The sequence below is a fragment of the Phycodurus eques genome, chromosome 4 (genome assembly GCF_024500275.1).
Source record: "Phycodurus eques isolate BA_2022a chromosome 4, UOR_Pequ_1.1, whole genome shotgun sequence".
NCBI classification, from domain to species: Eukaryota; Metazoa; Chordata; class Actinopteri; order Syngnathiformes; family Syngnathidae; genus Phycodurus; species Phycodurus eques.
In genome coordinates this window covers 19,333,532-19,348,044 of record NC_084528.1, presented here as the reverse complement: position 1 = coordinate 19,348,044, position 14,513 = coordinate 19,333,532, and the positions used below count along the sequence as shown (strand labels likewise).

The 14,513-nt window shown below is 42.9% G+C and overlaps 1 protein-coding gene across 1 annotated transcript in view; it reads left to right on the top strand.

Moving 5' to 3' along the window:
- Positions 1-14,513, top strand: part of clcn1b (chloride channel, voltage-sensitive 1b) — a 47,323-nt gene that overhangs the window by 11,223 nt on the left and 21,587 nt on the right. The window contains exons 4-8 of the mRNA XM_061675466.1: positions 8,843-9,071; positions 11,130-11,261; positions 11,354-11,482; positions 11,563-11,696; positions 13,596-13,673. Of these exons, the coding sequence (XP_061531450.1) occupies positions 8,843-9,071; positions 11,130-11,261; positions 11,354-11,482; positions 11,563-11,696; positions 13,596-13,673 (702 nt within the window). The remainder of the gene's footprint in view (positions 1-8,842; positions 9,072-11,129; positions 11,262-11,353; positions 11,483-11,562; positions 11,697-13,595; positions 13,674-14,513) is intronic.

Here is a 14,513-nt window from a genome sequence, read left to right as displayed (position 1 = left end):
AGTAATGAATACATTTTCATACAGTAATATATCAGTAGTCAATTTTTTTCTATATTAAGTAGTAAATTTTTGTAAAATTGACTACTTAAAGAAAACAACAGACATACTCATCAAACATGGTGGACATTTTGTGCTGAAAACAAAACATTTAGGTTACTGGTGTATTACAGTAATAGAGAATTTTTTATTAATTTTTAAATTACTAAGTTTCATTAGAAACAGGCTGCTGGGGGATTTTCGGTTATTTCATGTTGTAATTTTGCTATGCTACGTACAGTATATACAATACATGAGTGCAAGAAGGGAGGTAATTTCAGGAGGCTTTGCATCAGTGTGGTTCTTGTTGAGAGGTCAAAGGTCACGCCAACACTTCTCTGCCGCTGCTGCTTCTCTGAACAGTGCGCAGGCCACTCCTGGTTAGCGGCGGCCTCTTTGATGGCGTCTGGTGCCAACGCCTGCGAGCTGATGTTGATGGATTGGAGGCGCGGTGTTAATGTGCCACGCAGCTTGTCTGTTGTGTCGGCCAGGTGACAGAACAAGGCACAGAACAGGAGGCAGAACAGGGACGCTGCCAAGTCATGCCCAAGTCAAGCGATGAGGTAAAGATCTGGACAAGAAATGGCTTTTGATTTATTTCCCTTTCGGTCATTTTGTCCCAGTGCTCTCCTAATCTTATTCTTCCCATGAATCTTGTTGAAATCTTTTTTGTTTAGGTATATTGAATGGGCTGTGTGCACATTTTGATGCAGGCTGACAGGTAATGGTGTGCACGTTTTTTTAATGCTGACAGTTCATATTAATGACGTTAATTGCAGTGACTTTAATGAGAGGAGTTTATCAGACAAATTCTGCTGGCACACTTTGGATTTGGCCACGTGAAGAACTGATTTTGAGAAAGAGCATCTCGGGACTTTAAAGAATGTTTGAAGCTCTCACTAATGATCTTAGATTCAGTATTAGTTTTCTTGTACTTTTCAGTCCACTAAATGATTACAGCTACACAATACTCCTTTACTCATACTCCAGATTTAATATTTTCAATCAGATTCGGAATTATTTACTGCGTATTTATATATAGCAACATATTTGATGGTAATAACATTTTATTGAATGTGGAGTACGGCTGTAAAATTCTATATAGTAATAGACAATGTTTTTTTTAAAATAAATAATTGTGAATAGTCTTCAGCTGAGCATTTATACAAGAGTGCAGATTCTGTACTTTTTCATATTAGCAGATTCTTTTTTTATATAAAATTGACACTTATGTGGCTTGTGAGAAAAAAGCAATAATGTAATTTAACCCTTCTTGTCTACTCAGCTTGTATCAGGTTGGTTGTCTCCAACCTTCAAACCAAAAACAAAACTCATCAGATACACTTTCATACATGTACATAGATAGATAGAGGAGGTAGATAAATAGATAACCTAACATATAGATCCATGCAACAGATAGATCATCTTTTATACCGTTCCCTCTTCACTTATTTAACAATTCCCCACTGAGTGTGAGGAAAACACTGTGCAATAATGCACAGGGGGGCGGGGGGGCGGAGAACCTTTCTACTCGTGTTAACATTTTTGAAATGCCAACAAAAATGAACACGATATATTGTGTGTTCGAAGATGGAATAATGTAAGGGCTGATTCAGAGCCAGTCTCAAGGAGGAGTCATGCCATATAGCCTATGACAAAACGTTTTGTCTGACTCATTTGATTTCAATGCACTGTGCTCGCCTCTCCCAGAGCAGTTTTCCAGGTGTGCTGTCTAAAATTTTACACAAAATGTTACAGGAGATGGGCGCATACATCCAATTCCCACGCACCCGTGACAAGTTAAATCAAACAAAACATGGCTTTTATTTGCTAGCTGGCTCCCCATGAATTATCGGGTTGGTAGATTTCTTTTCAGTAACTCAGTAATATGTTTTGTCTTCCAATTAATTTTGCGCTTGTGGTGATCCCCCAAATTTCCCCGAGTGAAAACCATCAGTGCTGCCTCCAGCCCGAAACCCTCTTTTAAATACGGCAGTCTCCACCACTTCTGCACCTGTTGCCGAAAGCACACGCAACCTGTGAGAGAAGAGTGAACACACAATTTAGGCCCTTCGTCCTAAAATGGTGACTCAAGTCTCACTAGAATCAAGTCATGTGACTCGAGTCCCTCAATTCTGGAGGCTTGTCGTGTGCATTTCTGTATTAATTATTAATATCTTAATGAAATACTGTGCCATGTGGTTTTGGTGTCATTTCTATTCTGCAGATTACACATTATAGCGCAACTAGAGTTTAGATTTATAGCCAGTTAGGGGAGCTTTAGTCCTCTTTGGGGCCTCTTGGCTACAAGTGTCAGCTCTCCTTTCCCGTGCGAACATGAGCGCCAAATGTGGCGCCATATGATTTAGCGTCTTGCTTTGCTGCTGTGTGGTGGAGGAGGTGGGATGCGTGCAATTTGCGGGTTTGGGTTGCACATCGTGCGCCTGCGCCCGGATGTGCCGGATTTCACAGCTTCTGTGCTCTTAACGAGTGCAAACCGATCAGGCTGGATCGCAACGTGCCATGTGTGTGTGTGTGTGTGTGTGTGTGTGTGTGTGTGTTCCTGCGTGCATGCTTGTGCGCACATGTGACCGGGCTTGAAGGTGTAAAGCGCACACAGTCGGAAGGGGAAGATGTGGAATGTCCTCTCTTCCAGGATCTCCTCGTGTGACCGCCGTCCAGAGCTGGCCTCCACTCAGGGAGGGGTTTTTCCGATCTCTATGCCCGTTTTGTCTATTTCTGTCTGCAGGGTATTCAGGTTGGTGTGTATCTCTTACACTAGGGGCCACCAACATGGTGCTCGCGGGCACCAGGTAGTCCCCAAGAACCACGTGAGTAGCCTGAGGACCTGTTCTAAAAATAGCTCACTGGTGAGATGTAGCTGATAAATGATACATTGATAAATTCCTGTCAAATTGTTTTATTGTAAAATAGTATTGCAGCACATGACCAACGTTTTCATGGAGACTAGCTAGTGGGCACTGCGGCAGTGAGGAGATGATTTACTGCCAAATAATTTGAGGTAGTTTATTATTTCAGAAGTGTGTATCTAACTGGTAGCCCTTCACATTAATCAGTACCCAAGAAGAAGGTCTCAGTTTCAAAAAGGTTGGTGACCCCTGCCTTACACACACATTATTTACTGCTTTCTCCTTACCTCCAAACATACAGTTTGTGGACAAAGGTATTGGGACACTTGGGTGCGACATTAACACAAAACAAAACATCCCTTTGGTTAGGATTAGATTGTGTCAAGGGTGGACAAACTTTTGTGCTTTGACTTTTAAAAGGGACTGTCTGGCAACATCATTCACGGATGAATTTTGTATGCAAAATAATTACAATTGATAGTTTCAAGGATAAAATAAATTCATGCAAATTCTACATTTTTATTTATTATTAATTTAACTGTAATTAATTAAACAATGGCCGCACGGTGGACGATTGGCTAGCACATCTGCCTCACAGTTCTGACGACCCGGGTTCAAATCTGGCCTCCCTTGTGTGGAGATAGCATGTTCTCCCTGTGCCTGTGTGGGTTTTCTCCAGGGTACTCTGGTTTCCTCCCACATTCCAAAAACATGCATGGTGGGTTAATTGAAAACTAAATTGCCCATAAAGGTGTGAATGTGGGTGTGATTGGCTGGCGACCAGTTCAGGGTGTACCCCGCCTCTCGCCCAGAGTCAACTCCAGGCTCCAGCACACCGGTGACCCTAGTAAAATGGATGGATGTGTCACGATTAGGGTTTTCGAAGGCGAGGAAGGCAAGACAAAAACGTGGAGGGCCCAATTGCAAGGAATCAGGGAGGCAAGGCAGAGTGCAGGAGTCTAAAAAAATATATATTTAATTTCCAAAAAAAGGGGCAAACCAAGAACACGGATAAAGCAAACTAAACAAACTCTAAATTGCCCGTAGGTGTGAATGTGTGCACAAATGGTTGGTTGTTCATATGTGCCCTGCGATTGGCTGGCGACCGGTTCAGGGTGTACCCTGCCTCTCGCCCGAAGATAGCTGGGATAGGCTCCAGCACACCCCTGACCCTTGTGAGGATAAAGCAGTACAGAAAATGGATGAATAGATGGATGGATGGATAAAGAAACAGTCCCATTGCTAATATAGTTGAAGTTACATCAGCCAGCACTACTGATTCTTTTTTCTTTCTCTTTTTTGTCCTGTTCGACCTTTTAGGTCAAGGAGAATGGAAGATCTGTATCCCTTTTATGCCAGAACAGTTTTATTGTGTCACAGTGGAGTTTTTAAGCTTCCGCTGTGGTTTCTTAGCATTATAATTGAAGTTTATTGAGAATCAGAGTCGATCAGTCGAACAGAACAAAGTTTCTAGAGGGGAGAGAGAAACAAAGAAAAGACAAAGCACTAATTGTAAACAGGATGAGAGAAGTAAATCATTACATTATCTACAACAATGAAACATTAAATATGAGTGTTGCATGGGGCTGTAGTGCTACACCCTGTGAGGGAAGGACAGGACAAGATAGAACAGACAAGGACAGGAGAAGAAGCATGCAGGACAAGGGTCGTGAACATGGCTGTATAACTGAATTGTGGTGGGATTAATTATGTAAATTATAAAAGTCTACAGGACGAGAGTATAAATGAGGAGATACACAATCAATTTGCATATTCATGAGTTATTTGCCGCAATAAGTAAGTGGCCCCACACCCAGTGAAAGATATCCTAGGGGTACGTCCGGCACTACTGATTCTGAAGGTCCTGAGCAGATTAGATTGAGATGGCAACACATAGAGACCAAAATCTGAACAACAACAAAAATCTAACATCCACAACTATTGGAAGCAAGGTGTGTCTTACGGGTGGGCATAATCATTCATTGGTTGTTAAGAATTCTATAGATTTCCCCCAAAAGAAACTGTCATGAACGGAACAGAGGACAGGACCCAAAATGCACGACTCCAATACAAATGGACAGTTTCAATAAAGAGACGGTTAATAAACGAGCAGCGGTCAGTACACAGGCAGGCAATCCGCAAAGGTAACAGTATCCAAAAAACGTGAGGCAAAAAGGCAAGGTCAATAATCAGAACAGGGTCAAGTCTTACAATGAGTCGGTGACGTGGAAACAAGGAATGCTGGAACGTGACAACAAGGTACAACGAACTGGCGACCAGAAAGAATGAGACAGGAGGTTAAATGCATGGGGTAATTAGGCACAGGTGGGGAAGATGCTCTCAAGAGCAGGTGTGTACGAGACAGGGGGAAGACAACAACCCTAACACACACCCATGACAGTGCAACCCCCCCCCCCCCCTCCCTTAACGGGCAGCACCAGACATTCCCGGAGCCCCAGGATGCGCAACGTGGAAGTCCCGAATGAGGGAGTCATCCACGATAAACCCAAACAGCACCCATGAACGTTCCTCAGGCCCGTAGCCCTCCCAGTCCACCAGATATTGAACCCCCCCCCCCCCCTGACGAGACGACAACAGCCGCCTCACAGTGAAAACAAGGCCCCCATCCATGAAATGGGGGGGAGGAGGGTGCCTGGAAGGCGGGACCAGAGGGGACTCCCGGGCGGGCTTGAGCAGGCTGACGTGAAATGCAGGGTGGACCCGCATCGACCTTGGGAGCCCAAGTTTCATGGTGACAGGGTTGATGACCTTTGTGATGGGGAAGGGCCCAACGAACCTGGGAGCGAGCTTCCTGGACTCCACCCGGAGTGCAATATGCTTGGTGGAGAGCCAAACACCAGGAAACAGAGATGGTTGGTAACCATGCACAATGTGAAAAGCCGATAGACCAGTGGATGCCGGCGGGAAGAGAATTGTGAGAGAACTCAACCCAAACCAGTTTCCGAGACCAGGATTGTGGCTCTTGTGAAGCGAGACATCTGAGCCCAGTCTCCAGGTCCTGGTTCAGCCTCTCAGTTTGTCCGTTGGTTTCAGGATGAAACCCAGATGACAGATGACGGTAGCACCTATGAGACTGCAAAACTCCTTCCAAAATCGTGAAATGAATTGGGGGCCCCTATCAGATACCACATTCTTGGGAAAACCATGCAACTTGAATACCTGGTTTATCATCGACTCGGCTGTGTCTTTAGCTGAGGGGAGTTTCGGAAGTGCAATGAAGTGTCCCATCTTAGAGAACCTGTCAACAACTGTGAGAATGGTGGCATTTCCTTTAGAGGCCGGTAATCCCGTCACAAAGTCTACGGAGATGTCTGACCAAGGACGTTGTGGTATTGGCAGGAGTCGCAACTCCCCAGAAGGGTGCTGACGAGAGGGCTTGTTAGCAGCGCATACCTGGCAAGCATTAACGTAATTGATAACATCCTTCCTAACATTAGGCCACCAAAAGCGCTGTTCGACCACAGATTGCGTTTTGGCAATGCCTGGGTGTCATACAGTCCGGTTAGCGTGGGCCCAGTGGATAACTCTTCCCCTTAAGGTCGGAACCACATACAGCCTGTTTTCAGGGCAATCTTCAGGGCTTTTACCACATTTTCAACGTCCCAAGCAAAAGCAGAAATAAAACATGACTTGGGCAAAATAGTCTTAGGGTCGGACAAAGAATTCTCTTCGCAGAAAATATGTGACAAAGCATCCGGTTTACCATTTTCAGAACCAGGTCGGTAGGATATCACGAAATTAAATCTTGTGAAGAACAGAGCCCATCTAGCCTGCCTCACATTTAATCTTTTAGCAGACTTAAGATACTCAAGGTTCTTGTGATCTGTCCATACTAAAAACGGAGTCTGTGCCCCCTCTAGCCAGTGCCTGCACTCCACCAAAGCCACCGTGACCACCAGCAGTTCACGGTCACCGATGTCATAATTTCTCTCGGCTGGAGTTAGTTTTTTAGAGAGATAAGCACAAGGATGTAACTTACCATCCTTGAGACATTTCTGGGAGAGCACTGCTCCTATTCCGGCATCAGGACGCATCAACTTCAACCACAAACTGCTGTTTGGGATCTGGCAAAGTGAGGATGGGAGCGGAGGTAAAGCTCGATTTTAGTTTCTGTAAAGCTGAATGACAAACCGGGTTCCACACAAAGGGTCTGTGTGGCAAGGTAAGATCATGCAAAGGCGAGGCTATAGAACTGAAATTTCTAATGAATTTTCTGTAGAAATTTGCGAACCCTAAGAACCTTTGTACATCCTTGCGTGATGTGGGAGTGGGCCAATTAATCACAGCATCGACTTTGCAAGGGTCCATTTTGAATTCACCTTGAGCCAGCACGAAATCCAGAAAAGAAACGGACGCCTTGTGGAACTCACATTTCTCAGCTTTGACATAAAGTTCATTCTGCAGTAACTGCTGCAACACAGAGCGTACATGAATAATGTGAGTCTCCTCATCCGGAGAGAATATCAAAATATCGCCCATATAGACAAAAACATACACATTCAACATGTCACGCAAGACATCATAGACAAGGTTTTGGAAAACAGCTGGAGCGTTAGTGAGTCCAAAAGGCATTACCAAATACTCAATGTCCCATTGGTGTGTTGAATGCTGTTTTCCATTTATCCCCCTTCCTCATCCTGACTAGATGATACACATTTCTTAAATCCGGGTTTGGTGAAAACCTTGGCTCCCTCCAGGAACTCAAAGGCGGTGGAGGTGAGAGGAAGAGGGTACCCGTTTTTCACAGCTATCTCGTTGAGACCCCGGTATTCGATACAGGGTTGCAGGGTCCTGTCCTTTTTGTCCACAAAGAAAAATCCTGCTCCCGCAGGGGATGAAAATGGGCGAATGAACCCGGCTGCCAGTGATTCTTCCACATACTCCTTCAGAGCCTTTTGTTCTGGCCCTGAAAGAGAGAACAACCTCCCCCGTGGTTCCAGGCAGCAAGTCAACTGCACAGTCATAAGGTCTGTGGGGTGGAAGGGATTTGACTCTGGACTTGGAAACAAACGTCTTTAATGTCATGGTAACAGGTGGGCACTTGAGATAAGTCAGGATCCCCAGATGGGGTCTTTGGAATTTCATTAGAAACATATCCCTGAACATTACATGGAGGCTTGAAACAGTTCTGGGCACAATTGCTGCTCCATGACATAACATGCCCAGAGGACCAGTCAATATGGGGGTTACGTAATTTCAACCAGGGGTTGCCTAAAATAAGGTCATAATTCATAGCGTCAAAAACATGAAAACTAATGCGTTCCGAGTGATAATCAGGAAATGTGTGAGTGTTTGGGTGCGGTGAGTGATCTTGCCCATAAAACTGCCGTCTGCAGCATAGCTGTTGCGGCGGCGTTTTACTTGAAAGGTTCTAAGGTGCATACGTCTTGCGTCAGGGTCTTCCTAAATGAACCTATCCATGAAATTTAGACTCACCGCTCTCATACCCTTGTTACCGGCACCGGCAACCTGTTGCCAGTTCGTTCTGTCATGAACGGATCAGAGGACAGGACCCAAAATGCAAGACTCCAATTCAAATGGACAGTTTCAAAAAGAGAGGTTTAATAAACGGGCAGAGGTCGGTACACAGGCAGGCAATCCGAAAAGGCAACAGTATCCAAAAAACGTGAGGCAAAGAGGCAAGGTCAATAATCAGAACAGGGTCTAGTCTTACTGAGTCGGTGACGTGGAAACAAGGAATGCTGGAACGTGACAACAAGGTACAACGAACTGGCGACCAGAAAGAATGAGACACGAGGTTAAATGCATAGGGTAATTACGGTAAACGAGGCACAGGTGGGGAAGATGCTCTCAGGAGCAGGTGTGTACGAGACTGGGGGGAGACAACAACCCTAACACACACCCATGACAGAAACAGAGAATAATTTATGGTTCTATGTCGCTTTGGCCCACAGCTGTACGGGGAGTACAGGGAGCAGCTGGGAAACTTCGCCCGACGGGAGGCGGCCCGTTTGCTGACAGAGCGACAATGGCGGAGACAGGCGGGAGAGAACAATGCAGCGGCGGTGGCGGGCAAAGGGACCGGACGGCGGCATCAGCTTCATCAGCATCCTGTCGCCTTGGAGTCACATCTCAGTCACAGCTCGTCCACCAAGAAGCCACGCTCCTATTCCAAATGTCAAGGTAACAGACGTCATTGCTGTTATTTTGTATCTCATTGGAAGTATTTAAATCAGAGATGCTCAGACTTTCTCTGCTGATGGTCAAAATAAATTCATCATATTGTAGGTCAACATCCCGCCAACTGAATTTCTTCCCATGATGCTGGCCACCTCTGCTAAAATGTCTTTCGTTCTCAGTTGCACAGATCATGGAGTTCTACCCCTGAAATGAAATTATTAATAAATATAATAAACTAAGGTCATTTTGTTATTAAAAAATGTTTATGGAAAATGTGAGCATACCTTAATCAATATCAAAGACATGAGAGATGTTTGCACCAGATTTAGCAGAAAGCTCATTTCCATCTGTAGTCCACAACCTAAAATAAACAAACATAAAACTTCAGATTGTGTTACATAACAACTAACACAAACTAACTAAATATACAAAAATTTCACACAGACTCATAAAATATACAGAAATATGAAACCCTAAGAAATAAAATTACCATTTAAAATTGATTATTACATAAAGTGTCTATAATCAAAATAACAATGTAAAGTACCAATAAAGTACCAATAAAATTACACACAGAGTGAAATAGTTCATGATTTCTTTTATAATTTTGATGATTATAGCTTTCGGCTAACGAAAGGTCAAAATTGACCATGTCAAAAATTTGAAGATTAAAAAAACAATTAAAATGATTTTTAATATAGAAATAAAGTAGGGATTGGCCTTATGAATTATTTTCCTATGCATTTAATGAATCTGTATCATGAGTTACTACTGAAATGAATTAACTTGTGTATGATATTCTAGTTCATTGACATACACCTGTACATTAATTTATGACTTTATTTGTTAATCTACTTGACACAGTGGGATTTAAGACAAGAGTGTCAAAAATAATGACAGCGCTATTAGTAATACAGTATGCAAAAGTTTTGAAAAAGTTTTGTGCTATACAACAATAATTAAAAATTGCATGTTTTTGTTTTGTTTTTGTTTTTGCAATAAGTGCATTTTAGTTTTGATAAATAGCACAATTGACCGTGTCTTCTACCAGTGTTTTGCTTACATTCTGGATGGGTATTTGACTAAATTTTGCTTGGTCTGGGTAAAATTAAAACAATATTCACAAGTATATATTATTTGTCCTCTGAAAAAAAAAACTATTACTGCAGTTTACTAGGTCATTTAGTTTTGAAACTCTTCTTTGTCTGTTTCTGTTTTTCTGTATTATACTTCCCCCTGGTGGCCCAGGACCACACCAGAAGGAGCTGCACAATGAATTATCATGATGCACATATTTTTTGAATTCTTTACATTCTATTCAATTATGTTATTGCTGTATATTTTTGTAAAACAAGCTACTCCAGAGTGCTATTTTTCCTTAAAAAAATTGTTTTTTGGGATGAGGGTTGGAACAGATTAATGGCATTTCTATTCATTTCACTGGCGAAACATGATGTGAGATCTGACTGTTTCGAGTTACAATCATGGTCACAGAATGAATTAAAGTCCTAAATCAAGGCACCACTTTAAAATGATCATTTAAAATCGCTACTTTATAGGTGCACTATGAAGGGTTGATCGATTGAACCTATCCTGTACTATTGAGTTGTTTACATTAGGATAGGTCAATTCCATTAATTATTAGTTTTATGTTAATTTTAGATGGCAGAAAATAAAAATGAAAAATCGATTGGAAAGCTTTTTATTTCATTTTATTTCAATATTTTTTTACCCTCACATTTTTTAAAATCTATTTTGCATCCATCGCTTCAATTCCATACAATTGGTGAAAATCTTGACAATCAATTAACCAAATAATCAATGGCTGCCCATAGTTTACATTTATAATTGTATTTACAGTAGACTGTAGGGAATATCTGCTAAAATAGGATTCTACATGCCATCTACTGTAGTGTACTGGATGTTCAGTATCATACAGTATGTACTAATGAAGTCTTTCTCCTCTCCATCATCATCATTATCACTTGCAGCGATTGTTAGGACAAATGAGTCTCACAAATGAGCTGCACTGATGAATGAAGTAATTAATTCCCGCTACAGATTGTTTGGTTCGTGCGCGACGTTACATTGTCACCAAGATGGGAGAAGACTGGATCTTCCTGGTCCTCCTAGGACTGACTATGGCGCTGGTCAGCTGGAGTATGGACTACGCCAGCGCCAAGAGCCTGCAAGGTAGCACGGGGGTCACTGTACATCAGCGTCAGTTTTATGGCCGCACGCCTCCCCTCATTTACGTTCGAATGACAGAGCTCTCTGTCCTGTAGCCTACAAGTGGATGCACGGGGAGCTGAAGGGCAATGTGGCGCTCCAGTACCTCGCCTGGATTAGCTATCCCATGATTCTAGTCATGTTCGCTTCGCTCTTCTGTCACCTGGTTTCCCCGCAGGCCATCGGTAAGATCACCCAACTCCCCATCACCTGTCAACCCATTCCACAGATTTCACGGATTTTTAACTCCTCCTCTCGTCTCCAGGTTCCGGTATACCTGAGCTTAAAACCATCTTGAGGGGTGTGGTTCTGAAGGAGTATCTAACCCTGAAGGCCTTCGTGGCTAAAGTCATTGGTCTGACTGCAGGCTTGGGCAGCGGGATGCCATTGGGCAAAGAGGTAAACACCAGTGGTGAGAAGTGCACCAGGGGTTGAACCGACCACTTCGCAATGAAGGAAGAAGCTTGAAGTCCATCAAGCGCCAGTCGCGTGTTTTGGCATTAACAACACGGAGGCCTTGCTGAAATTCACGGGTGGTAGGTTGATGAAGCAAACTAACAGGGGTGCGTGCCTCAAGCGTATGAAAAGGCATCTGCTAACACTGGATGATGAACAGCTTCCTCACGTAGTCCTCACGTCAGCGAATTCACCAAACGCCCTCCTGTAACAGTGAACAATGTAACGTCTGCTTAGACGATGAAAGAACCACAAGTGTGAATCAATCAATATCATATTTACTGTATAAATGAAAAGAAAAAACCTCCAACTTGCGTTTCTCTCGATTGTCAACCTTCATCCTGCAGACACGCTCGCAATCCTCATCCTCCTTCCACTGACGCCACCTCCCGACTCACTCATCAAATCACAAATCACAGACACCAACATGGTCCCACAGACAATCAGATCTTATAAAAATCCACGTAACACAACTGCAGGTTTGTAAAGCATTCCCTCCCTGTAATTGAAAAACAATTTTTGTATATAATTATTATATACTGTAGCGAGTAGCTACCATTCAGTTGCTACATGAATTGCTGTTGGAGTTTAAAAATTTCTGAATGTCTTACGAGACAATGAAGGTATCCGTCATTCAAGTAGAAATACATTTTTACTGTATTTAAGTAGATTTTACTTTAGTAGATTATTTATTTATTTACTTTTACTACCTACATTTAAAAACAGATATCTGTACTTTCTAATCCTTGCTTTGTCCTGGTCCGCTTGGCAACACCCGGGCATCATTGGCGTAACCATCCTGTAGCCGGTAAAGTCAGGCCTTCAAAATAAAAGCACAGCAGTATCACAACATCCTCGCACCACAGTTTTCAAAATCCTGCTCGAGTCTGGCTATTTCCCCCTTTACTGGTTCTCTCTATCACTTACGAAAGCTGCGCATTCAGAAATAGAAGGCGATGGAAATCAATTAATGTAGCATACTGATTATTGGGGCACTCATCTGTTGCTGCAATCGCTCTGCTTCCTCCTCAAAGCGAAAACACGTGATTAGCCACAAGTCGACATCGTGTTCTAAACGTCATTGTGGAGCAGTAAAGTCGACTAGTCGACCGGTCCATACAACCCCACAAATGTTTTGTGCCAGCCTAAACCACAAGCTTCATCTTATTTGAAAGCGCACATACAAGGAAGGTGTATTTTTTCACATATTCTCATTTGCAAATTTAGCATTTAGTTACTCAGTTCATAACATTAGAAAAACTATGGGAGCAAGTTTTTGTTTTTTCTTCACAGTCCAAGCACTTTGAAAGTTAATAAAAGAGAGAAAGCATTTTGTGTGCAATGAAGTTGGCTTGCTGTGGTGCCAAGTTATCAGTACGCGTATTGTATATAACTGACTGTATTTAATTTACAGGTACATTTCAGAGTCTGTATTTTTTACTTTCACTTAAGTCAAGGAGTTGAATCAGTACTTTTGCCAGCTGTGGGTGAAAAAGCTTTTCATCCTCATTACCATCCCGCATTGCCGCCATCATCGTTTTTTAGGCTCCTCTCATTCCTCTCCTACTCTATCTGTTCTTTCCGCAAGCTTAGAGGATAATAAATCATCGGCTGTCTTGTTGTCCTGCCCTTCCTCCCCTCGTTGATTATTCAAGTCCTCCAAGGAGTGCATTATTCTACCCCATCCCCCGTCGTAGTAGCGGCGAAGGCCATCTCAACCGGCAATTAGGCCCTGATTGATGTGTTTCGATACCACGCGAGCCATTTTAGACTCCCTGTTTTACACGCAATTGTCAGTGTTTGTACGTGTCTGTCATCCGCATCCTCCGCTTCCTCCCTCAGGGTCCATTCGTCCACATTGCCAGTATCTGTGCCGCAGTGCTGAGTCGCTTCATGTCCATCTTCTCTGGCGTCTATGAGGTAAGATGGAGCCTCAGGCAACATGCCGCCGAGCAGGATGTGTGCTGTTCCCCCCCATCCTAAATGTCGTTACCACTAAATGCTTCCCATTTTTGCAACCCCAAAAAGACATTTGAAACGACCACCTCTTAATACCACCATTATCATGCAGCAATTATTAAAAAAAACACCAATACTGTAAAAAAAAAAAAAAAAAAAAAAAGAAAAAACAACTCAAAAATAACACCATGTACTGTAACTGTATTCTGCAGTTCAGAATCAATATTTATGTAATAGCATGACAAAAACATGAAACATTTTGGGAGCTTAAAAAAACTTCACCGAGCTGTTCTGTAAATTGAGGCGCATTTTCGGGTTGTAGCCATCGTTAGCTTGCCAAGTGCACGCTAAGTGCACGCTGAAGTGGTAAATGGGCCTCGTTATCAATGCTAAGCACAGCTAACTCACAACTGAGCAGCATAGCCAAATGAAATGACGTCACTTGGTCCTTATATAGTGGGGGAGGGAACTTGCCCGAGAAAGTATACGAATGTTTTAGCCCCGCCCACGAATCAGGAAAATTCAAACTGTGAAAAAGATGCTTAAGCTATATCGAAACAATTCAGCACTATATTGTTATAGGTCTTTGCCTATGTCTTCAACAGTTACCTCCAAACATATTTAATGTATTTAGAAACAAAACGCGAGTTTCTGCTTAGAGTCCCTTTAATGACATGACATTTTGCGAATGGTTGTTTGTTTTTTATGCCCTGCGATTGGCTGGCCAGTTCAGGGTGTACCCCGCCTCTCGCCCAGAGTCACCCGGGATAGGCTACAGCTCGCCCGCGACCTTAGTGAGGA